The sequence below is a fragment of the Oncorhynchus tshawytscha genome, unplaced genomic scaffold, assembly GCF_018296145.1.
Source record: "Oncorhynchus tshawytscha isolate Ot180627B unplaced genomic scaffold, Otsh_v2.0 Un_contig_5842_pilon_pilon, whole genome shotgun sequence".
In the NCBI taxonomy this organism is placed as follows: domain Eukaryota; kingdom Metazoa; phylum Chordata; class Actinopteri; order Salmoniformes; family Salmonidae; genus Oncorhynchus; species Oncorhynchus tshawytscha.
Genome location: NW_024608654.1, coordinates 40,848 through 67,001, shown reverse-complemented (window position 1 = coordinate 67,001; position 26,154 = coordinate 40,848). Strand labels below are relative to the sequence as shown.

The window sequence follows — 26,154 nt, the reverse complement described above, 5'->3', positions numbered from 1 at the left end:
GCCTAGCGTCGTCCGGGTTAGGGAGGGCTTGGTCGGTAGGGATGTCCTTGTCTCATCGCGCACCAGCGACTCCTGTGGCGGGCCGGGCGCAGTGCGCGCTAACCAATGTTGCCAGGTGCACGGTGTACCCTCTGACACATTGGTGCGGCTGGCTTCCGGTTTGGATGCGTGCTGTGTTAAGAAGCAGTACGGCTGGTTGGGTTGTGTATCGGAGGACGCATGACTTTCAACCTTCGTCTCTCCCGAGCCCGTACGGGAGTTGTAGCGATGAGACATGATAGTAGCTACTACAACAATTGGATACCATGAAATTGGGGAGAAAAAAGGGGTAAAATTCAACAAAAAAAACACAAAAAAAAGAGAATCATACTTAGGTAGCCTTTTCCCACCTGTGTTTTGTGGGTGATTATTTTCTGTTCAGTGTTTTTCCATTCACCGTACAGAACTGTTCGTTTGTCGTATTTTTGTTCAGTGTTCAGTTTTTAATTTAAAAAAAAAACATGGACACTTACCACGTTGCGCATTGGTCCTCCTCTTCTTCCACATACGACAATCGTTCTACATTTCACATTCTTAAAATTAAGTGGTGATCCTAACTGACCTAAGACAGGGAATTTTTACTAGGATTAAATGTCAGGAATTGTGAAAAACAGAGTAAATGTATTTGGCTGAAGTGTATGTAAACTTCCGACTTAGGTCCCTCAGTCGAGCAGGGAATTTCAAACACAGATTCAACCACAAAGAAGGGCACTTATTGGTAGATGGGTGGTCATTGTATATTCCTTTGAGCATGATGAAGTTATTAATTACACTTTGGATGTTGTATTAATATACCCAATCACCACAAAGATACATGTGTCTTTCCTAACTCAGTTGCAGGAGGGGAAGAAAACTGCTCAGGGATTTCACCTTGAGGCCAATGGGGACTTTAAAACAGTTACAGAGTTGAATGACTGTGAAAGGAGAAAACTGAGGATTGATCAACAACATCGTAGTTACTCCACAATACTAACCTACATGTCAGAGTGAAAAGACAGGAAGCCTGTAGAGAATTAAAATAGTCCAAAACATCATGTTTGCAATAAGATACTAATGTAAAACCGCAAAAAAATGTGGTAAAGAAATTAACGTCATGTCCTGAAAGTGTTGTTTCGGACAAATCCAACACAACACATCACTGAGTACCACTATTCATATTTTCAAGCATAGTGGTGGCTGCATCATGTTATGGGTATGCTTGTCATTGGCAAGGACTAGGGAGTTTTTAGGATAAAAATAAATAGAATAGAGCTAAGCACAGGCAAAATCCTAGAGGAAAACCTGGTTCAGTCTGTTTTCCAACAGACACTGGGAGAGACATTTTCATTTCAGCAGGACAATAACTTAAAACACAAGGCCAAATATACACTGGAGTTTCTTACCAGGATGGCATTGAATGTTCCTGAGTGGTCTAGTTACAGTTTTGATTGAAAATCTATGGCAAGACCTAAAAACTGCTTCCTAGCAATGATCAACAACCAACTTGACAGAACTTGAAGATTTTTTTTAAGAATGTGCAAATATTGTACAATCCAGGTGCAGTTGTGTAAGTACTTGACTTTATCTGTATTTTACTGTACTATTTATATTTTTGACTACTTTTACACCTCATTCCTTAAGAAAATAATGTACTTTTACACCATACATTTTCTGTGACACCCAAAAGTAGTGGTTACATTTTGAATGCTTTTAGCAGGACAGAAAAATCGTCCAATTCAAGCACTTATCCCTGGTCATCCTGACTGCCTCTGATCTGGCGGACTCACTAAACACACATGTACATTTTGTCTGATTGCTGGAGAGTGCCCCTGGCTATCCATAAAAAATAATAATAATAACATTTAAAAAATGGTGCCGTCTGGTTTGCTTAATATAAGGAATTTTAAATGATTTATTCTGTTTCTTTTGACATTTTAGCAATTACATTTACTTTTGATAATAAAGTATATTTAAAACCAAATACTTTTAGACTTTTACTCAAGTGGTATTTTACTGGGTGACTTTAACTTTAACTTTTACCTTTGCTATTAAATGTATCTTTACTTTTACTCAAGTATTACACTTGGGGGGTTTTTCCACCACTGTCCAGGTATGCAAAGCTCTTAAAGACTTACCCAGAAAGACTCACAGATATAATCGCTGCCAAAGGTGATTCTAACATACATTGACTCAGGGGTCTAAATACTAATGTAAATTAGATATTTATGTATTTCAATTTCAATAAATGTGCAAACATTTCTAAAAACATTTTTTTCACTTTATCATTATGGGGTATTGTGTGTAGATGGGTGAAACAAAAAAATATATTTAATCCATTTTGAATTCAGGCTGTAAAAAAAAAAGTGGAATAAGTCAAGAGGTATGAATACTTTCTGAAGGCACTGTGTGTTTATTTTCCATTAGCTGTTAAACATACGTCTTTGAAATGGTCCCTTGAGGTCTCTCGTCCGCTCATAATTACAGCCTTCGTGTCTGTGGAGCATATGGAGGAAGTCAATTGATCTAGGCTCTATCCCTCTATTCGTCCAGAAAGAATAGCCCAAAAGTATTTGAATACCCCTTCTGCCATAGCCTTTTCTCAATCCAAATCATACTTTGCAAACAGCTGCTAAAAGCTGAGGTGAAAAGAGTATGAGACATACAGTACAGAAATTAATGAGCTGATATACAAAACCCAAAAGAAAAGGTGTGGGAGAGGATAATCTTCCTGAATAAGTTATTTATGTGCTACACACATCCCCTCTGAGTAACAGAGCACCAGGTATTATTATTGGGTATTTTAAAAAATACCACAGAAGGCTTGCATTGCATGACATGGTAAAATCTACAGTACATTGAAAAGTAGACCATTTTATGTTCTTGCCACTGTTTTTAGCACTACCTTTCCTTGTTCACAGCATGCTATTACTGGAAATTATGACTTGTAATCTGCGAGACAGGTCCGTCAGGGATAATTGCACATAGAGCCATTATCATGCTCTCAAGGCCAAGCATGAAGGCTTTCTTCTGTTGGTCTTCCTTCTGCTTTTTCTGTGCAATTTTTTAGTCTTAAGAACAAGATCCATTTTGGGATTGTATAGAACATTTAATCATTAAGACCCATATCTCTCCATCCCCTACTTTGTGATGGTTTCAGTTGATTAGACCTATTAGCAGGGCCAGTAGTGTACTATGGTCACATGGCCAGGAAAACTTCTGAACCGAATTTGTCAGCTATATGCGAGTGGAGGTTTTCTCATTTAATCACTTCATGTTTCTATCTTAGGGTTTCATCCTGACCACATATTTAAAGTAATTATATTCAAATTAATTTCAAGTAGAAAAACACTATTAGGGCCCCAGGAAATCACAGGGTCTGTGCCCCAGGCAATTGCTGTGTCATTGCAGTGTAGGCTTTTACTACCAGTCTATTTTTGGTCAAATGTGGTGTCAACGTGATGCAATACTCTTTTCAACCTGAGTTTATGGTGGCGCTGTGAGGAATGGTTCCACGGAAGAGGATGCGTCTTCGCTGACGGCTCTATTAGCTAGCTAACTAATACCAACAACATTGAACAGTGTTGAGAAATCACGACTCACTTATGTCGTATGTGCAGAACAAATGTTCCAAGCTTGTCATACATTCGTTTTTTTATTGCCTGCCCTCAAGACGCTAGACTCAAGCCTGTAAGTTATACGTTATTCCCGCATTTGTTTATTTTTGTGACTGCACAGTCAGCACTAGTCAGTCAGCACTAGTACCAAAGATATTTATAAGCCTTCTGTCTGGGCTAGTACTAGTAGCAAGCTAGCGAGCTAACGTTAGCATACCGGCTTGACAATGTATTTCTGTTGGTGGTGTATTTTGCTGCATCTGTTACTGTCTTGCCCAAAACGAAATAATATTCAGCTTCGTTTCGGGAAGCTCGTGACTTCAGATGGAACGCTAGCTAGCTGCTATTTTTCAGGACTAGTTTGGTAGTTAGCATGTTAGTATGAATGGAAAATGGGAGCCACACTTTTTTTCCTGTGGTTAATCTGTAAAAATGAAATAATGACCTACTAACCCGTCGCCAAGTTAATGGTTCTGACTAGGTGGAATACAGCTACGAACGTATCAGGCTAGGATAATTTACTTAGCAGGTTAGGCAAATTAACAGCAGACTGAGGCTAAGAAAAGAGTTAGGGTTAGCTAAATTGCTCTCTTAACCTGCTACGAAAAGTTACTTCCGCTCTTAGCTGTACTCCATCGACTCACTACACAGGCTAATTGCGCATAGCCCATAGAGAACAATAGTAATAGATTTTTTTGTAGGCACTAACTCCGCCATGTTTTTGGGGGATAAACGTCGGTAATAAGGCATGTTGTAAACACAGGTTTATGAGATATTATCAATAAATCCATTCCAATAAGATCTGTTGGACAAAAGTTTGGATGTTGCCACACACATACCTACTTGTTAACAAAATTAAGGAAGTTTCCTTTAAAAGTATTCATAAATATTATCCTGCTAACCACTATATGAACACGTTTAAAGCAAACATCAACTCAAATTGTTCCTTTTGTAATGACCACCCAGAAACAGTGTTGCATCTTTTTTGGCATTGTATTCATGTAAGGAAACTGGCAAGACATCAGTAGATTTATAATTGAACACATTTATGAAGATCTTACACTATTCTGAAGAGATGTACTGCTTGGATTGTTTATTTATGATAGAAATAAGCTGAAACAATTTGATGTAATTAATTTAATTAATCTTTTGGACAAATTTCATATTCCCAAATGTCAATTTACAAACAAAACACCATTTTCTTACCTTACAAAAATAAATTGAACTGTATTTTCAGACAATTTAATACTCTACTAACAAAAGCTATTAGAATTATAATTCTATGCATGTCCCTTAAGGTCCTTGTGTAATGCGATATTGTACCCCTAGACCAATTGTCCATTGTATATTATTTATATATATACTTGTGTTCCCACATGTACTTCCTGTATTGATATGTTGTTAATTTTTAAAAAAGGCTTAGGAGATCTTAGACCTTTTGTTCTTTGAGATAATCTTCAGTTTATGTCACTTTTTGTGAATGTTGAAGAATTTATATATATATATATTTTATTTTATATTTTATATTTTTACCTTTATTTAACTAAGCAAGTCAGTTAAGAACAAAATCTTATTTACATTGATGGCCTAACCCGGCCAGACTCGGGCGACGCTCAGTCAATTGTACGCCGCTCTATGGGACTCCCAATCATGGCCAGTTGTGTTGCACCTCTTGAGAGCCCCGAAATGTAATCAAATTAAATACAAGCACAAAGGCATCATAATTCATAAAGGTCATGTTAACTGAATATTATCTCATAGAACAAAACATATAAGATCTCCTAAGCCTGTGTTAACCTCAGGCCTTATTTTAAGCGTTTATCCGAAAACCCCATTATTTCCTGATTTATTTTCCACATAGGAATGGCTGATGAACCAGAGGTAACTTATTTCTGTTTTTTAGGAATACAAGCTGGCGAGCTCTATTGTGCATGTTTTCAAACACTGTGCGGAAGTGTCTGTGAACAAGGTGCGCTCTCTACTAAAGAACAGTGTTCAATGTTTAATTCAATGGAAACAGTACTGTATTGAACAACCAGTTGAAGAACGGTGTGATTATGGTGGCCCAAAGGGAGATCGTGTATAGTGTGTGATGTACGAGTTTTGCGATTTCAAATGCACACCCATTTTGATCAGGCCACACCCACCAAACGGGAGTGAATGGATTTTGCAGGGAAATGATCATGATTTTACTGGGGCAATGCTGGCATTTTGCATGGCAATATGCAATGGTTGTCCAATTTGTGGTGAAAATATGCATGTTTGTTGATGTGTGGCTTGATTGAACCATATTATGCAGGAAATGTGCAGTAATTGGTTGAAATTTAAAGCCCTCTTTTCTTTCTTTTTTTCCTGGATGGACTGGCTATTGAACATTGTGCACTGTTTTGAATGTGTTGTCCAGTACCTACCCCATCATGTAATGTAGCAAATGTTGAAACGAACTGAACACAGCCCTGTAGTGTATTCATTAGTCGGACACTGTTGCAAAACGTTTCACGGCAGAAACGGTTTACTCCACGTAGAGTATTGGACAAATTCATGTAGGTCCCTCCCCTTTTTACTTCCATTTGCTTCTATTTGTGTACGTTTCACATTGCTTGGTCTCAGTGAATACACCCCTGATCTAGGCTAAACTCATTTTAGTTAGAAATGACCTGTATGATATATGAATCTTCTGATCAGCTTGTTGCATTTTCAACTTAATTGTAAACTGATATAATCGTTGTTTGTATTACCTCTTTTACCAGTTGCTATACAGAGAGATTTGTGATGTAGCAACCAGTAAGTGGGAGCTGGCAACAATCGAACCATGGAAGATGATTCCCCAACCCTGAAACCCAGGCGCATCCAGAACCAGAATGTAGTCCATCGACTGGAGCGGCGGCGGATCTTCTCTGGACGGGCTGGAGCCCACTGGTACCGCGTGCGCTGCTTCCACCAGAACCTTTTCCCCAACTTCACTGTGGTCAACGTAGAGAAGCCTCCCTGCTTCCTCCGCAAGTTCTCCCCAGATGGACGCTGCTTCATAGCCTTCTCCTCTGACCAGACCTCCCTGGAGATCTATGAGTACCAGGGCTGCCAGGCGGCTGAGGATCTGCTGCTGGGGCAGGATGGGGAGACCCTGGCCAATGGCAATGACCAACGCTCCCTCAACATCCGCGGCCGCCTCTTTGAACGCTTTTTTTCATTACTGCACGTCACTAATGTGGCCTCCAATGGAGAGCACCTGAACCGAGAGTGCAGCCTATTCACTGATGACTGTCGCTATGTGATCGTGGGCTCAGCGGTCTATGTGCCCGAGGAGCCCTCTCCACACTTCTTTGAGGTGTACCGCAACAATGAGTCTGTGACTCCCAACCCCCCGCTCTCCGCTGGAGGACTACTCACTGCACATCATTGACCTGCACACTGGCCGGCTTTGTGACACCAGGTCCTTCAAGTGCGACAAGATCATCCTCTCGCATAACCAGGGACTCTACCTCTACCGTAACATACTGGCTGTTCTTTCTGTTCAGCAGCAGACAATCCATGTCTTTCAGGTATATATCTCATCCTGCATCACCCTCTGAACCCTATGCCTACCTGGAAGTAAGATTATCGAATGTAATTAACGTTTTTACAAACATTTTGCTTTCATCCGGTAGGTGACATCAGAGGGGACGTTCCTGGACGTGCGAACCATTGGTCGGTTCTGCTACGAAGACGACCTCCTCACTCTGTCTGCGGTGTATACTGAGGCCCGGGCCGAGGGCCAGCCAGGCTTCTCCCGCCTCTACAAGGAGAAGACCATCAACTCCCTGAAGCACAGACTACTGGTCTACCTGTGGAGACGGGCTGAGCAGGACGGCAGCGCCACCGCCAAGCGACGCTTCTTCCAGTTCTTTGACCAGCTGAGACAGCTGAGGATGTGGAAGATGCAGCTACTAGATGAGCACCACCTCTTCATCAAATATACCAGTGAGGACGTGGTCACCCTGCGAGTCACTGACCCCTCTCAGGTACACTTACCCCCTCTTCCCTAATTAAGTTTCTGTAATAAGGCCTTGTTGGTGTGGAAATCATGCAAGTATGCACTTATGAAAGTGCTATCTGTAAATCCAATCTGCAGTTGATTAGATCCTGTTATTTGATTTTGTTTTTCTGTACTCTACATAAAGGGACTGGGGAATTAATACTGTCGATTCAGGCTCATTTCAGCTTATTGCTCAGAAAACTTCTGTTATGAAAAATTGAAATTGATTTTGTATCAAACATTAACTATAGGCCTATTTCATATGATTGTTTGCTGCTGTGGCATTAGTGCATATCGTCTTTATTTCTAACTTCATATCTGTCTGCTCTTCTCTCAGCCCTCGTTCTTTGTAGTGTACAACATGGTGAGCACAGAGGTGATGGCAGTCTTTGAGAACACCTCTGACAAACTGCTGGAGCTGTTTGAGAACTTCTGTGACCTGTTCCGGAACGCCACACTCCACAGTGAAGCTGTTCAGTTCCCCTGCTCTGCCTCCAGCAACAACTTTGCACGGCAGGTCCAGAGAAGGTATTGGTGACTGGGGGGGAGGCCCACCACAGGGCTACCATGAAAATACATCCATACAGTGTGTCCCAGTCCAAAGGCCAATAAATTGAACCAATTTACAGAAATTAGACTCTTAAAACAGTGTTTAGTAGAGTTCTGATTCCTTAGAATTTTTCAGTCAAGTGATTCAGAAATCCTTCTGCTTATGCTCCTTCCTCGTCAGGTTCAAAGACACCATAGTGAATGCAAAGTATGGCGGTCACACTGAGGCTGTGAGGAGGCTGCTGGGACAGCTGCCCATTAGTGCTCAGTCCTACAGCAGCAGCCCCTACCTCGATCTTTCTCTCTTCAGCTACGACGACAAGTGGGTGTCTGTGATGGAACGGCCCAAAACATGTGGAGACCACCCCATCAGGTAACATTGACTAGATAATGCTGATTTCTAATGTTTTTCTGTAGGGCACAACAAACATTTTTGCTTTAAGTAAAAATGACATGTAATTAATAATCAATCATTCATACCATAAAACTTCAACTAATAAAGGGGTGTTATTTGCTTCAACTGTGGAGCTGCCCCGAAGTCTGTTAGAGACATCAATCATTCAGAGCGAGATGGAGATTCTGTTAGATTCCACCAGAGCATGAATGCATAATTCAACTTTTCTTGACCAGGTGTTTATTATAGAGACCGCCATTTATTAGCTAAAATGTGTAAATGATGCCTAACCATTATAAAAGGCAGGGACTTGTTGGAGACTGTTTAATCAACATTTTATGGTAACTGTAAGCTCTCTTGTTTTTGAAACGATTACATTTATTGTTAGGAAATTAAACTACAATAACTAATAACGTTATAGGACAACCATTTGGATGTTACTGTGTGATCCTACATACCCTCTTTCATTTCAAACTTGCATTTGAAAAGACTGACTGTTTTTCTTGTTAACTGCAGGTTTTACGCTCGGGACTCTGGCTTGCTGAAGTTCAAGATCCAGGCAGGCCTCCTGGGCCGGCCCATTAACCATGCCGTCCGGCGGCTGGTGGCCTTCACATTCCACCCCTTTGAGCCGTTCGCCATCTCAGTTCAGAGGACCAACGCTGAGTATGTGGTGAATTTCCACATGCGTCATGTCTGTGTATGAGAGGAAAGCAGTGGACTAGACCTGGAGAACTTGGCATTGTACTGTGTAGAGCAAAATGCAGTCACTCTGCCTTTTTTCTCCCCCTAGTGTGAGGAACAAAATAAGACTGGACTGTGGGCGGAACCACTTGAAGTTGAAATTGGGAGCTTGGGGATGGGGGATGGATTCCTTGCAGGGACCAAAGATGTTTTTGGCTGGCTCTCAAAATGTACTTTTTTGGTCACATTTTATTCTATGTATTTTTATTTAGCCTTTTTACATTTGTTTTATATTTCAATAAAATTATTTAAATATTTATTGTGATTCTTTATTATTAATATTTTACTAGAATAATGACTATCTGTAATATGCTTTGCTTAGTGGACTTAGTTATTAAAACCTGATTGGTCTAAAGCGTCTTTAACATGAGCAAAAAGGGGACAATGTAATTTATTTTCCTCTTTTCCAATTTAACAAATGATCTACTATATGTTGCTAACCTAAGCTCATACTGTGTTAGAAATGAAATACATTATGTGGGTAAGTTATAAAGGAAATGACCATTAATTTATTTGAAAATACTGATTCCTTGTTGACCCGATCACCGAAAACACTAAAGAATATCTGAGCACCGCTGTCTGTGGGATTATCTTAATTATCAATACTTTGTTTTGACAAGTCAAGTAAGAAGAATTTCATGAGGACGGTACTACTGTACTCATAGCTGTAGCCATATTTTGGAATACATGATTGTTTAATGTTATTTACAGTTGAGCAGATGTTATTATCAAGAACAAATTCAAATTGTAGGTACAGTTTTTGTGCTGCTTTATTTCAGGTTGCTGTCAGCACCATTTGGAGTGTACATCCATGCTAGTAATTACTCCAATTTATAAATTTGACCTAAAATATCTTGCTCGCATTACTGATTAAAAAATAAAAAATCTGAGGTGGAATCTTGGGATTATCCACTGCATGAGCCTCTGCCTGCAGGAAATGTGGAGTGAAAAGTCTCAGCTGAGGAGTGGAACGAGAAGTGTGATCCAACTGGAGCTTTCTGTGGGTGTGTGAGTGGGAAGATGTCTGTGTACATCACCTTTCTCATTTAACTCAGACATAATGATACTGCAGCAAAACAGGACCAAAAGGACAAAGGAATGAAGAAAAAAATGCTATGGCGATCATGTTTTCACAGTGCAATCAGCTCAGTTTGGAAAAAATAGGAAGTCAAATTTGCAGGGCATTTCCCGCATTTTATGATGATTTTATCTAGCTCATTTATCTACATTCAGGTTCATAATTATTAGCACCCTTAATAAAGATGAGCAAAAAATACTATAAAAGAATTACAAATACTGAACTATATGGTATGCTCTAAACAATTAGGACATTATATTTTATACTATTACAATTGCCCAGAGAAAGATAGGTGTAACAAGTAATACAAAAACATCTCTAAAAGATAGGTGTGTTAATAATTTTGACCCCTGTTTTCAAGCACAAGTTGAGACTTTTTCTAAAATGTTTTATAAGATTGGAGAACATGTTGGGAGGGACATTCCTCCACACAGAATCTTTCCAGAACCTTGATATCTTTCGCCTGCTCTCACAGACTACCCTTTTCAATTCAAACCCCCAGGCTTTCAATGGGGTTCAATTCCAGAGACTGAGATGAGCATTGCAAAATGTTGAGCTTGTGGCCAATTAAGCATTTCTTAGTGGATTTTATATTTATTACTTGTTAATTAAACAAAATCTATTTCTCAATTTTCTTAGTAGAAAATATCTAATTGTCAAATTTTTTTTAGCATGCAATATATACTGAACAAAAATATAAACGCAACATGTAAAGTGTTGGTCCCATATTTCATAAGCTGAAATAAATGATCCCAGAAATGTTCCATACAGACAAAAAGCTTATTTCTCTCAAATGCTTTGCACATATTTGTTCACATGCCTGTTAGTGAGAATTTCTCCTTAGCCAAGATAATCCATCCACCTGACAAGTGTGGTATATCAAGAAACTGATTAAACAACATGATCATTACACAGGTGCACCTTGGGCTGTGGACAACAAAATGACAATTTTGTGCAGTTTTGTCAACACAATGCCACAGATGTCTCAATTTTTGAGGGAGCGTGCAATTGGCATGTTAACTGCAGGAATGTCCACCAGAGTTGTTTCCATAAAATTGAATGTTAATTCAATTAAGCCGCCTCCAAAGTTGTTTTAGAAAATATGGCAGTACGTTCAACCGGCCTCACAACCACGCCAGCTCAGTCCATCCACATCCAGCTTCTTCACTTGCTGGATCATCTGAGACCACCAAACCAGACAGCTGATGAAATTGAGGAGTGTTTCTGTTTGTAATAACGCCCTTTTGAGGGGAAAAACAAAATCTAATTAGCTGGGCCTGGCTCGCCAGTGAATGGGCCTATTCCCTTCCAGGCCCACCCATGACTGCGGCCATGCCTAGTCATGTTAAATCCATAGATTAGGGTCTAATTGATTTATTTTAATGAACTGATTTCCTTTATATGAACTGTAATTCAGTAAAATCGTTGAAATTGTTGCATGTTGCATTTATATTTTTGTTCAGTTTAGCTCAGTATTTCTATTATTTCTTTTTTTTTTTGCACATTTCTGTGATCTTTATCAAAGGTGCCAATAATTATGGACCAACTGTAAATCAGAAGGTTACTCTTCTACAACAGAATTATAAGTGAAGGGAAATAGATGACGTTCATGTCAACCAACATTCATAAGATGTTTAATGTACTATCCTCTTTTAAGTGCCTCTCAAGGTTAAATGCCTCTGTGTTCTGTGCCCATCTGTAGACTCAATGGAATAAAGCAAAGGGTGGTAACAGGCTTTATCACAAAAGACAAAGGCGTGTCATACCAGCTAAACAATCTATTACTGCAAAGACTTGAAAATCCATTTCAGCTTGATTCAGGGCTGAAATACTTAGGCATGTGTGTCCCATCTGAATAACAGATAACAGTTAGGTGAGTTCTTCAGTAGGCTTTGAACACTTGGGAAACTAAAGTTGGGAAATGTATAGCAAGGTGCTGATATGCATTTTTTCTTCGTATCTGTGTCCATTCCTCAGTAAGAAATCAATCCTGAAACGTATCTTACTGTATTAACCAAATGTTAGAATAAATGTATGAGTAATAACTGCTGCCCAGCTAGTTGCCTGTCACCCTGCTCTGCAGTAATCTCCAATCAGATAGTGGGAGTAAGTCCAGGGCAGCTGGACAAAGGGCCAAGCGTAGTGATATCCTGCCGGCCCCCATCAGAGGCCCAGCTCTCTGGGGTTAACTTGTGAACAGACAGCAGGTGCTGTGGGATTAAGTGTTCACCCTGCCTCTGGTTACAGGCTAATTGAACACATTCAAACACCTGCTTGACAGCTATGGGAGGATTCTGCTGCTGTGATGGGAATGGGGAATAGGAGGGGGTGGTGGTGGTGATGAGAGGTTAGGTAGGGGTTCCAGCAGTTAGTTGATTCATTTGTAATATTTTCTGATGTAGGATGAATTAAATCTCTTGTAGATCTCATTATGTCTCAGAGAAATGTGAAATCTAGCATGTGAGTGAGTGACGGAGCATACGGTAGCTTGTCTTTACACTTCTTTGCATTATTGAAAGTATACCCACCCTTTTGACTTGTAGTTCACTTCACTGATGCTGATGTACTGTATCTTTCAATGAAAATTTGGTAAATGATCCTCATAAATGAAGTTTGTTCACCTTATTGGAAATGGATTTACTCATTTGCATGAAAGGATCACAGTAAAGTATGAACAATAGGAGGAGATGATCTCAGTGACAAACACATGTATTATGTTCTACTTCTAATGTATTGTAGGTATTTTTGGTGTTACTGGCACACATGAAATAAAGGTGGTCTTGTACAAATGCATGAACATTAATGTCCATAAAAAACATTTTTCTTGGTCAATGTCAGACGCCTCATGTTAATTTGATGACACATATGTTTTGCCCGAGTGACTAAACATATTTAGTCACAATGATCGGGCAAAGGCCTCATGTGGAATATGTGTCTTCTGTAGCACAGCTAAGGAGCCAGCAGATGAGCGCTCCGCTGTTGGCCTGACCTTGGTTGCTATGGCTACGAGGTGCATAGAGTGTTATAGCCACTGTCTGTCTGCCTGGTAACCCAGTCCCTGCTAATTGCTGTTGTCTTGGCAACGCAGCAGCCAATGTAATCCTAGGAAAGGGCAACAATCATAAATGTATAAATGTATCTGCTGCTTGCTTGTCATGTCTACGAGACATGCAGGATGATGCCATTCTTAGGTTTATGACTAGAGCATCAGACCATTGATATTAGATCCTCCCAGTTTAGACCCAGTACTACATAAGCTATCTGTGCCTGCCACTGCCACTTGTTCAATAGACTTCAAATATGAACCGGAAAGGGCCTGTTTTAGCAGGGTCATTTTCGTACTGTAATTTAATACAGTGGAAGCATGCTGCACTGATTTTCTCCAGTGACACATAGCTCAGTTAAGCATCATTTAAAGAAGAGCTGTAGAGAAAGTGACTTGAGATTATCCGTTTATAATCAACAACCTTGGTTCAATTTCTTCATTATTATCTTCTCAAATGTACAACCCTTCAAGAAAGTGTTTTCTAAAATGCAAGGCCATTATTTATTGGGTGGATATTGACTTATACTTGAATTAAAACCAAAATATAATAATCTGAAGTGGTGTGGAACTATGTGGTCCGTCTCTCAAACTGATTAATGAAGTCATGTTGTTTTAGTTGAACTAAATGACTTTAGCCCCGCAGCACTCACATCTGTCATCATGAAGTGCTATTTAAGGACCATATCACGTCTACCTTACCCAACACCCTAGACCCACTACAATATGCATACTATCCCAAGAAATTAATGGACGACGCAATCGCAATTGTACTTTACACTGCCTTATCCCTGTTCACCCATGACTGTGTGCCTACACACGTCTCCAACTCAATCATGAAGTTTGCTGACGACACAACAGTGGTAGGCCTGATTACCAACAACGACGAGACCGACTACAGGGTGGAGGTGAGAGCCCTGGCAGAGTGGTGTCAGGAAAGTAACCTCTTTCTCAACGCCAATAAAACAAAGGAGCTGATCTTGGACTATAGGAGACAGCAGAGAGAACACACCCCCATCCACATCAATTTGGCCACAGTGGAGAGCTTCAAGTTCCTCCACATGCACATCACTGAGGACCTGAAATGGTCCCTCCACATCGACACTGTGGTGAACAAGGTGCAACAACGCCTCTTCAACCTCAAGAGGTTCATGGATGGTCAGTTCTAAGACCCTCACAAATGTATACAGATGCACCATAGAGAGCATTCTGTTGGGTTGCATCACCGCCTGGTACGACAACTGCACTGCCATACATACACTGCCACCCGCAACCGCAGGGCTCTCCAGGGGGTGGTGTGGTCAGGCCAACACATAACTGGGGGCACCCTGCCTGCCACTCAGGACATCTAAAGCACCCGGTGTCACAGGAAGGCCAAGACCTCAGCCACCCGAGCCACGGCCTGTTAACCCCACTACCATCTAGCAGGAGGAGACAGTACAGGTGCATCAAAGTTGGGACCGAGAGACTGAAAAACAGCTTCCATCTCAAGGCCATCAGACTGTTAAGCAGTCATTGCTAGCTGGCCTCCACCCAGTACCCTGCCCTGCACCTTAGAGACTGCTGCCCAATGCACATATGTGTAACCTTCATTTAACTAGACAAGTCAGTTAAGAACAAATTTTTATTTACAATGACGGCCTACAGCGAGCCAAACCCGGATGACACTGGGCCAATTGTGTGCCGACCTATGGGACTCCCAATCATGGCCGGTTTTGATACAGCCTGGATTCTAACCAGGGTGTCTGTAGTTACGCCTCCAACACTGAGATGCAGTGCCTTAGACCACTGCTCCACTCGGGAGCCTGAGTCATTGAACACTGGTCAAAATGTTTGCATAATGTCTATTGTTCTGAAATCGATTCTGTAGTTAGAAACAAATAAGATTACCATTGCTGCAACATTATTCTGTTGAATTGTCATTTAAATTAGCAGTTGCTACATCCATTGTACCCATTGATTCTTGAATAATATAATTTATAAATGCCTCATGAGCTTAGTTCAACTGTCGCACCCCATCAGATCCCCAAATATAAGCTTGTTTTACTCCCATGTTTGTAAACAAAGAAAATGTAAGCAAACACCATGTAGCCTCAAACATGGTTAAAACTATGATTTGGATTTCATGGATGGTCAGTCCTTGCATCCATAGTTCTGCTTATGAATTTGAGAGTGGTTACATTTCTCCAGTCCCAAACAAGATTCTCTGGTCTGATGAAACCAAGATTAAACTCTTTGGCCTGAATTCCAAGCGTCACGTCTGGAAGAAATCTGTTACCATCCCTAACGGTGAAGCATGGTGGTGGCAGCATCATGCTGTGGCGATGTTTTTCAGCAGCAGTGAATTTTGAGACTAGTTAGGATCGAGGGAAAGATGAACGGAGCAAAGTACAGAGAGATCCTTAATGAAAACCTGCTCCAGAGTGCTCAGGACCTCAGAATGGGTTGAAGGTTCACTATAAAACAGGACAACCACCCATAGCACACAGCCAAGACAACGCAGGAGTGGCTTCGGGACAAGTCTCTGAATGTCCTTGAGTGGCACAGCCAGAGCCCAGACTTGAAGCCGATTGAACATTTCTGGAGAGACCTGAAAATAGCTGTGCAGCAACGCTCCTCATCCAACCTGACAGAGCTTGAGAGGATCTGCAGAGAAGAATGGGAGGAACTCCACAAATACAGGTGTGCAAGCTTGTAAATCAAATCAAATCAAATCAAATTGATTTATATAGCCCTTCGTACATCAGCTGATATCTCAAAGTGCTATACAGATACCCACAGATACACACAGATACCTAAAACCCCAAACAGCAAGCAATGCAGGTGTAGAAGCACGTAGCGTCATAACCAAGAAGACTTGAGGCTGTAATTGCTGCCAAAGGTGCTTCAACAAGCACTGAGTAATGGGTCTGAATACTTATGTAAATGTTATATTTCATTTGATTATTATTTTTGCAAAAATGTCTAAAAACCTGTTTTTGCTTTGTCATTATGGGGTATTGTGTATATCTATGAGGGAAAAAAACAATTGAATCAATTTTAGAATAAGGCTGTAACCTAACAAAATGTGAAAAAAGTCAAGGGGTCTGAATACTTTCCGAAGGCATTGTATATTGTACATACTGTCTATACACACAACATTTTTATATTCCGGACTCTGACATTGTTCGATTTGGTATTGCTCGTTCTGATACTTCTTAATTTCCTGTTTCTTCTGGACCCGTACAAATCAGCTGGGCTTGACAATCTGGACCCTCTATTTCTGAAACTATCCACCGCCATTGTCGCAACCCCTATTACCAGCCTGTTCAACCTCTCTTTCATATCGTCTGAGATCCCCAAGGATTGGAAAGCTACCGCAGTCATCCCCCTCTTCAAAGGGGGAGACACCCTGGACCCAAACTGTTACAGACCTATATCCATCCTGCCCTGCCTATCTAAGGTCTTCGAAAGCCAAGTCAACAAACAGGTCACTGACCATCTCGAATCCCACCGTACCTTCTCCGCTGTGCAATCTGGTTTCCGAGCCGGTCACGGGTGCACCTCAGCCACGCTCAAGGTACTAAACGATATCATAACCGCCATCGATAAAAGACAGTACTGTGCAGCCGCCTTCATCGATCTTGCCAAGGTTTTCGACTCTGTCAATCACCATATTCTTATCGGCAGACTCAGTAGCCTTGGTTTTTCGGATGACTGCCTTGCCTGGTTCACCAACTACTTTGCAGACATAGTTCAGTGTGTCAAATCGGAGGGCATGCTGTCCGGTCCTCTGACAGTCTCTATGGGGGTGCCACAGGGTTCAATCCTCGGGCCGACTCTTTTCTCTGTATATATCAATGATGTTGCTCTTGCTGCGGGCGATTCCCTGATCCACCTCTACGCAGACGACACCATTCTATATACTTCCGGCCCGTCCTTGGACACTGTGCTATCTAACCTCCAAACGAGCTTCAATGCCATACAACACTCCTTCCGTGGCCTCCAACTGCTCTTAAACACTAGTAAAACGAAATGCATGGTTTTCAACCGTTCGCTGCCTGCACCCGCACGCCTGACTAGCATCACCACCCTGGATGGTTCCGACCTTGAATATGTGGACATCTATAAGTACCTAGGTGTCTGGCTAGGCTGTAAACTCTCCTTCCAGACTCATATCAAACATCTCCAATCGAAAATCAAATCTAGAGTTGGCTTTCTATTCCACAACAAAGCCTCCTTTACTCACGCTGCCTAACTTACCCTAGTAAAACTGACTATCCTACCGATCCTCGACTTCGGCGATGTCATCTACAAAATTGCTTCCAACACTCTACTCAGCAAACTGGATGCAGTTTATCACAGTGCCATCTGTTTTGTCACTAAAGCACCTTATACCACCCACCACTGCGACCTGTATGCTCTAGTCGGCTGGCCCTCGCTACATATTCGTCGCCAGACCCACTGGCTCCAGGTCATCTACAAGTCCATGCTAGGTAAAGCTCCGCCTTATCTCAGTTCACTGGTCACGATGGCAACACCCATCCGTAGCACGCGCTCCAGCAGGTGTATCTCATTGATCATCCCTAAAGCCAACACCTCATTTGGCCACCTTTCGTTCCAGTTCTCTGCTGCCTGTGACTGGAACGAATTGCAAAAATCGCTGAAGTTGGAAACTTTTATCTCCCTCACCAACTTCAAACATCTGCTATCTGAGCAGCTAACCGATCGCTGCAGCTGTACATAGTCTATCGGTAAATAGCCCACCCATTTTTACCTACCTCATCCCCATACTGTTTTTGTTTATTTACTTTTCTGCTCTTTTACACACCAATATCTCTACCTGTACATGACCATCTGATCATTTATCACTCCAGTGTTAATCTGCAAAATTGTAATTATTCGCCTACCTCCTCATGCCTTTTGCACACAATGTATATAGACTCCCCTTTTTTTCTACTGTGTTATTGACTCGTTAATTGTTTACTCCACGTGTAACTCTGTGTTGTCTGTTCACACTGCTACAGTATGCTTTATCTTGGCCAGGTCGCAGTTGCAAATGAGAACTTGTTCTCAACTAGCCTACTTGGTTAAATAAAGGTGAAATAAAAATAAATAAATAAATAAAATAAATTCTTTTGATTTGATTATTATTGGGATTATTTGGGGATTATACAACGGGTGGGTCTAATCCTGAATGCTGATTGGTTAAAATCACATTCCAGACGGTGTTATTCCACAAATTACCACTGGCAAAATGTATGATGTTAAGATGCCTATTTACTATTGTTCCATCTGACTGCACAATCCACTGTTTTATCAGCCCAGCCAGGCAATTTATAAACTTGATCTCAATATAGAAAGCATCTAGACATTACCTCATTATCTCTTTTAGACTAACATATAACTTTCAGCAGAGCAGATTTCAACAGTATATAAACCTTGCCATCTGTCCCTCCAGCATTTGCAACATTGTTTCAATATTCAAATTCGATCTCCAGTTGTCCCATTGTAATGAACGTGTCGGGAGTCAGGACGAGACAGACAGGCAGGCAGCTTTTCTCAGCCAGTCAAAATCATGAATCAAGTGGCATAATTCTCTGGGATGTATACAAAGGCAAAACAAAATGAAGTGCAGCTAGTTTGCAGTCTTTCCAGCTTCAGCTTGAAGTGATTGTGTTAGCTGTGTTGTTGGCTAGCTCCTCTGAACAACAGTGTCCTGACGAGAGAGCACATGTTCAATGCCAGACGAAATCGCGCTTCATTAGCTCATTGTTATGGTTGCATCCAAATAAATGTCACTAGAAAACAGCTTAAACAAATGCCAATACAGCTACTGTTGTTATTCTGGCTGCAATGTTTGACATGACTGTAAATTAGACGTGGTTGGCTAGTTAGCAAGCAAGGGATAAGAACGTTACCAGCCAGTATTGCAATGGAACATAGACACAGAAAAAAAAGACTGAAGGACTGGGTCGCGTCTCTGGCAACCGAACTGAAGGAACGAACAACCAGCTGGCTTGGGTAGCAACCCTAGATTTGTGTTGGGACTATATCTTGTGGAAGGATGAAACAGTATGAATAAATTAATAAAAAATAAAAAAAATAATGAAAATATGGCCATCATTATTTGAATATGTTGGTAACCTGTTGTATAAAAGTGATAATGCCCTTGAAGACAGTGTTTGGAGGATATATTGGCACGGTTTGCCGGCCCTCAACTTCGTCTTGAGCCTAACAACACCCATTATCACTTCATTATTAGTATTGTACTGTTAGATGTTTACTGCACTGCTGGAGCGAGAAACACAAGCATTTCACTACACCTGCTTTAAAGTCTGCTAATCTGTGTACAAGACAAATAAACTTTGATTTGATTTAGATACTGTCTGTCTGAGGTGAGACCTGAGTAGGCGAAGGATGGAATGTGTTGAGACTGCCTGCTGCTCTGTCATTACAAAGACAATACCTCATTACAGCCATAAGGTCTGGCAAGACACAGGTGCAGACACAGAGGCTGGATGGAGTGACTGAGGGAGGAGAAAGTCATGTCATTACTTACCTAAATGAACTGTACTGATACAGTCAATGTACTAGTACAGAATGTCACATAATTGTCTAAATGTTTGGTTTGTTATAACTAGGCTTGCATGTTAGTGTGTATGAGTATGCATGTGTGTGTGCGCCTGTGTGTGTTTGTGTCTCTTCACAGTCTGAGTTATTCCATAAGTTTTATCAGTTAAAAAAAAAAGATTTTACTGCTTGCATCAGTTACTTGACGTGGAATAGAGTTCCATGTAGTCATGGCTCTGTGTAGTACTGTGTGTTTTCCGGAGTCTGTTCTGGACTTGGAGATTGTGAACAGACCCCTGGAAGCATGTCTTGTGGTGTATGTATGGGTGTCTGAGGTCTGTACTAGTCGTTTGAACAGACAGCTTAGTGCTTTCGATGTGTCAATACCTCTCACAAAGACAAGTAGTGATGCAATCAATCTCTCCTCTGCTTTGAGCCGGGAGAGATGCACTTGACCATATGATCGTAGTCCAGCTGCGACAAAACTAGGACCTGTAGGACTTGTTTTGTTGATAGCAATGTCAAGAAAGTGGAGTAGCGCTTTATTACGGACAGACCTCTCCACATCTTAGCTACCGTTGCATCAATATATTTTGATCATGACAGTTTACACTCAAGGATTACACCAAGCAGTTTTGTCTCCTCAACTTGGTCAATTTCCATGTCATTCATAACAAGATTTAGTTGAGGTTTAGTGAATGGTTTGTCCAAAATACAATGCTTTTAGTTTGTGAAATATTTAATAATAGTAATAGCTTAGTAATAGCTTATTACTTGCCACCCAATGTAAAACTGACTGCAACTATTTTTATAATTTGCTGTGATAGCTGACGTGTGTAATGTTGAGTCATCAGCATACATAGACACACAGGCTTTATTCAGTCAATGGCTTTATGTCAATCAATGGCAATATAGACTGTCCCAGAGTCTTGTACAGTATAGAGAGTGCAGAAATCGTGATTTCTGGATATCAGCATATCACAATCAGCCAGGGCTGGCTCCATGCACAAGCAACATACGCGGCGGTCCCTTATGCCGCTGAGATTTTTAGGAACTCAGTCGGGGTCTCAACTTACTGTTGAAACAGAGTAGTGAAACACACAAGGTGCAGTTTTGAAAATTGTGTATCAGCAGTTTTCCTTTTCCTTTTTGGCTCCTGAGTGGCGCAGCGGTCTAAAGCACTGCATCTCAGTGCAAGAGGTGTCACTATAGACCCTGGTTCAATTCCAGGCTGTATCACAACTGGCTGTGATTGGGAAGCGCACAATTAGCCCCGTGTCATCCGGGTTAGGGTTTGGCTGGGGTAGGCCATCATTGTAAATAATAATTTGTTCTTAACTGACTTGCCTGGTTAAATAAATCAATAAAATTGTTATGACACTCACTAAACATTTTAATTAGCTAAATTAGTCTAGCCAGCTATCTAAACTTGTAGTAATCATGGCTGAATTACCAACCGGGTATAAGGGCACATGGCCAGAGGCCCCATTGATTTTGTTAGTCACTCAGATATCATTAATTTTACCTGGCAAGTCAGTTAAGATCAAATTATTATTTACATTGACAGGCAGTGGGTTAACAGCCTTGTTCAGAACAACAGATTTTTACCTTGCCAGCTCAGGGATTCGATCTAGCAATCTTTCAGTTACTGGCCTAATGCTCTAACCACTAGGCTACCTGCAATCCCTAGAATAAGTCAAGGCAAAAAGTGTAAAATTGCAGGAAATTTGCTTTAAAATTGCACATTTTTTCTCTACCCCATGTCAAAATGAGTAGAATTGAATGAATAAAGTTATAAAATTGCTAAATATTCTCCCTGCCCCATGGCAAAATATGTAGAATTGCAGAAAACTTGCTTTAAAACTTCAAAACTTCTCTATGCCCCATGACAGAATGCAGAAGCTCTGATAACCAGCCAGTTATTTACATGTGGAGACCAGTAACCAGAGAGTTAACTACTCCAATAAGTCACTGTGTCAGTCTGTGCGTGTGTCAGTTAGTCAGAGTAGCTGGGCCTCTCAGCCAAAGGAATAGCATCCATCTGTGAGCTCATTAGGAAGACATGCATGAGGAGTACTATGATGATTAAGACAACCTGACCCATGCCAGACATGTAAAGGACATCACGCTGCTTGCATAGCGAGTACCACTTCCTCCTGATTCCACTCACACTGTGGCTCAAACCCAGAACCTCTGCCTTGCTAGCACACATGACTGCTCTCCTGAAACAGCCTACCAGTCGGCACCAAGCGAAAAGCTAGCCAGTCGGTGGCACAAGTGGGGACATTTCAGGCTAAGGAGTATGTTTCACACATCCTCATGGACAAGAGACCTTACTCATTTTACATCATCCATACGAGAGGAATAGATTATAACATGGTGGGTTGATATGTTCTTTATAACTGTTGTTGGTTCACCTGCACTGTACATGTGAGGCCAACCCCCCCCCCCACAGGTCTTCAGAGCCCCCCTACAGTGAGGCAGACTTACACGGCTCATTGTGCATCCAGCACTGACTTCAGTTCCGTCTCAGGCACACACCTGATTTGGCATCAGCGGGGGCTTCTGGTGGAGCAAAACTTAGTAGCACTGCGAGACTTTATATATAACAAGAAGGAAATGCATAAGCTACCTAAATGACATCTTCTACATGGCAACATGTTCATGTACTAAAACATGAGTTGAAACATGTAGGCAATGCTAAAATTTGTGATACGTATACCATACACTGAATATGATCCCCAATGGAAAAGAGAATGATTCAACTAAAACAAATGATTTGTATTGACTAATTCAATTGTCTGTTCTGTCTACAGACATATTTACCTCAGCCTACTCATAAATAAATCAAACCAAATGCTCATATTACTGTTCTTGTCTGGGTCCCCAGATGTATTCATATTCTGGCCTGTTTCTCTAGGTTAGTGAACTGGGGAGATGGGGAGGGATATAACCAGCCATCATCACCATTCCCACATTAAATTGAGGCTATTAGATTGATATTAAAGGGACAATTGGGTGTATAGGACATGGCTGGCTGAGAGCGAGAGAGAGCAAGAGAGAGTGTTAGAGATCGAGGGAGAGGGAGAGAGTGTGAGAGTGAGAGGGGGAGCGTTATGTGTTATGCCCTGCCTGGTTGGGACACCGTGGCCTGTGTGCTATGATGTGAGTCACCACTCAGACGTGGGCACTGCTCCACAGACGCCAGTGTCAGCTAATGAGTTACCAGGCGAGGGAGCGGATGCAGGCCTGACATGGCTGTAGAGTTGTTAGAGAGGGCTTGCTGGGCGACCTGGGTTCAGACCTTTTACAGACACACACACGCCCGCTGTTCCCCCTCCACTGGCCCCATCTCTGCTGTACAGAGGAACAATGAGGAAAGGCGCATTAAGGATCACGGTAGGGGTTTAACAAACTCAAAGATGTAAAGCATTTTCCATACCATGAAATTAATATCGGCTAAAATGAAAATCGCTTTGTTACAGAAAATATGGCAACAGTCATTGTGATTTCTAGATAAGAACAGTAGGTGACGTGTTTGTGAAATCCAAAGAAACAATTTGCACAACAAATCAATTTACAGTGATCTTTGTCTAAATGATGCATATTTGAGTTACAGAGTAAGAGATGGGCATAGGGATGGAGGGAAAATGGTTGTGATATAAGACGTAGAAATGAGTAAAGCAAAATTATGTTTTTTAATACAACCAGTGAGAAGAATTCAGCACCCTCTCGTCAGCCATGAGTCCTCTCTAATGAATGGATCTCAATGGTTGCGTCCCAAATGGCATCCTATTCATTTCATAGAACACTACTTTTGAACAGGACCCTATGGCACTGGTCAAAAGTAGTGCACCATAAAGGGAATAGGGTGCCATTTGGGATGCAAAAATAACACCAGTATGGAGAGAGTCAAGATGAGAGGTCTTCAGTAAAGCTCTTCAAACTGGGAGCAAAAACATACAGTTCCTAAGGGAGCACACAGCAGAATAATCAGCACAGAGAGATTGATATTGACAGCTCTGAATGGGGGGGTATCGCTTTGCTCCACAGGATGTGGTCAAGATATTATGGGTGAACGAACATGTTTCGTTGTCTGTATCAATAAGCATTTAGGCCATGAGGGTGGGTATTACCCAATAAACCCTCTCTAGCAGAAGTTCAGAACTAGCCTTGGTTGAACACAGACATTGAATTGTATAAAGACTGTCAGTGCTGTGACGATGTTGCCACCTTGTGGAAATATAACAAAAAAACACTGATTGTAAATGGAGAAAGAAAGGGAATGAAAATGTGCAGTAATGTGGTTGAAGTCATGCATACTAAATTCAAAGTTCAATATGAATAAATAATGAATTACATATAACAGCCCCTCAATGAGCCAGAAACATCAAGGTCTAAGGTTTTGTTTTCAACACACATATTCTATGGTTGCAGATCTGTTTGTGCTTTAGCTGACTCCTCTGGAGTGTTTGCTATCATGTCAAATATGTATCGCAGCTTGGCAGCATGGCAGCATGGCAATGAATGACAAACACATCTACAGCCAGATGAGAGTTTTTCTAAACCTAGCCTAAAGCACAACTGTTGAAGGAATTCAGTGACAGAATATATGGACAATTTTATACATTTTTCTATATGCTCAAGACATCCCTCTTGGCACTCTAATATTTTAACTGTTGAGCATCAAGTAGAGTGGGGCAAAAAAAGTATTTAGTCAGCCACCAATTGTGCAAGTTCTCCTACTTAAAAAGATGAGAGAGGCCTGTAATTTCCATCATAGGTACACTTCAACTATGACAGACAAAATGAGAAAAGAAATCCCGAAAATCACATTGTAGGATTTTTAATGAATTTATTTGCAGGTCTACAATTTTGTTTCTGGTGTCCTTTGACAGCTCTTTGGTCTTGGCCATAGTGGAGTTTGGAGTGTGACTGTTTGAGGTTGTGGACAGGTGTCTTTTATACTGATAACAAGTTCAAACAGGTGCCATTAATACAAGTAACGAGTGGAGGACAGAGGGGCCTCTTAAAGAAGAAGTTACAGGTCTGTGAGAGCCAGAAATCTTGCTTGTTTGTAGGTGACCAAATACTTATTTTCCACCATAATTTGCAAATAAATTCATTAAAAATCCTACAATGTGATTTTCAGGATTTTTTTTCATTTTGTCTGTCATAGTTGAAGTGTACCTATGATGGAAATTACAGGCCTCTCTCATCTTTTTAAGTGGGAGAACCTGCACAATTGGTGGCTGACTAAATACTTTCCTGCCCCACTGTATGTATTCTTTTCACATACTGTAGGTTCTCACAAGGAACTATCAATATAAATTTTTTCATTACAGAATCCAGCCAATCATACATAGAAAGCATTCACACCAGTTTGAAGGCAGCTTCCAAACAAGCAGACATAGTACAGTCCTACTACAGCCAGAGCAGATGCTTTATCCTGTGGTCTGGTAACTCAACTCTGTATTCCTTGATACCAACAGAGTGAAGTTGTACATGCTGTTTTTGGTGCCAATGACATTAGTCCATTTCCTGTTTCTCTGCAAGAATGTCGCCTTATTTTTAAAAATATTTTTTATTTATTTAACCTTTATTTATAAAGATAGGTTTCATTAAAGTTATTTCTGCAGATTCCAGACCCAACAAGTCAATCAAGACAGCAGTGAACATAACTGTGAACATGACAGTGAAAAGGTGAGCATGATAGAGCACAGCCTAGTTGTTCACATTCCTCCTACATGATGTATGAATATATTTGATACAGCGCACTAACTGTGTCCCTCAACTTGTCTTGAGTGATTGTCATTATTAGATGACACCTTGTAATTGTTCACATAATCATACGTTCCATACTTCATCCAAACATGACACACACAGTAGCTGCTCCTGGATAGCCACCTGAAATCTTTCATAATCCTGAAACCCAGACAGCAGCGCCATACATAAACAAACAACAAGTAAGCATATGGTAAGTGTGTCCCATGACGTTTTCCACTAATCCTAATATCGTCCTGGCACACAGTCTTGTCTAACATGGTTTACAGTACAGACACTGTTCACCATGTGTGTATTGTGTTTACTGTATGATAATCTGTCCAACAAATTAATTCCAATGTGCTCACATGGTATCGTCATAAA

At 41.0% G+C, this 26,154-nt stretch overlaps 1 protein-coding gene across 1 annotated transcript; it reads left to right on the top strand.

Annotated features, from left to right (window-relative positions):
* Positions 1-3,507: 3,507 nt before the first annotated feature.
* Positions 3,508-9,591, top strand: LOC112252254 (DET1 homolog). The gene is given in 8 exon segments (XM_024423335.2): positions 3,508-3,705; positions 5,536-5,601; positions 6,383-6,993; positions 6,995-7,174; positions 7,280-7,633; positions 7,985-8,175; positions 8,378-8,569; positions 9,107-9,591. Coding segments are annotated over 6 exon segments (1,656 nt in total). The 5' UTR covers positions 3,508-3,705; positions 5,536-5,601; positions 6,383-6,444; the 3' UTR covers positions 9,297-9,591.
* The last annotated feature ends 16,563 nt before the right edge of the window (positions 9,592-26,154 follow it).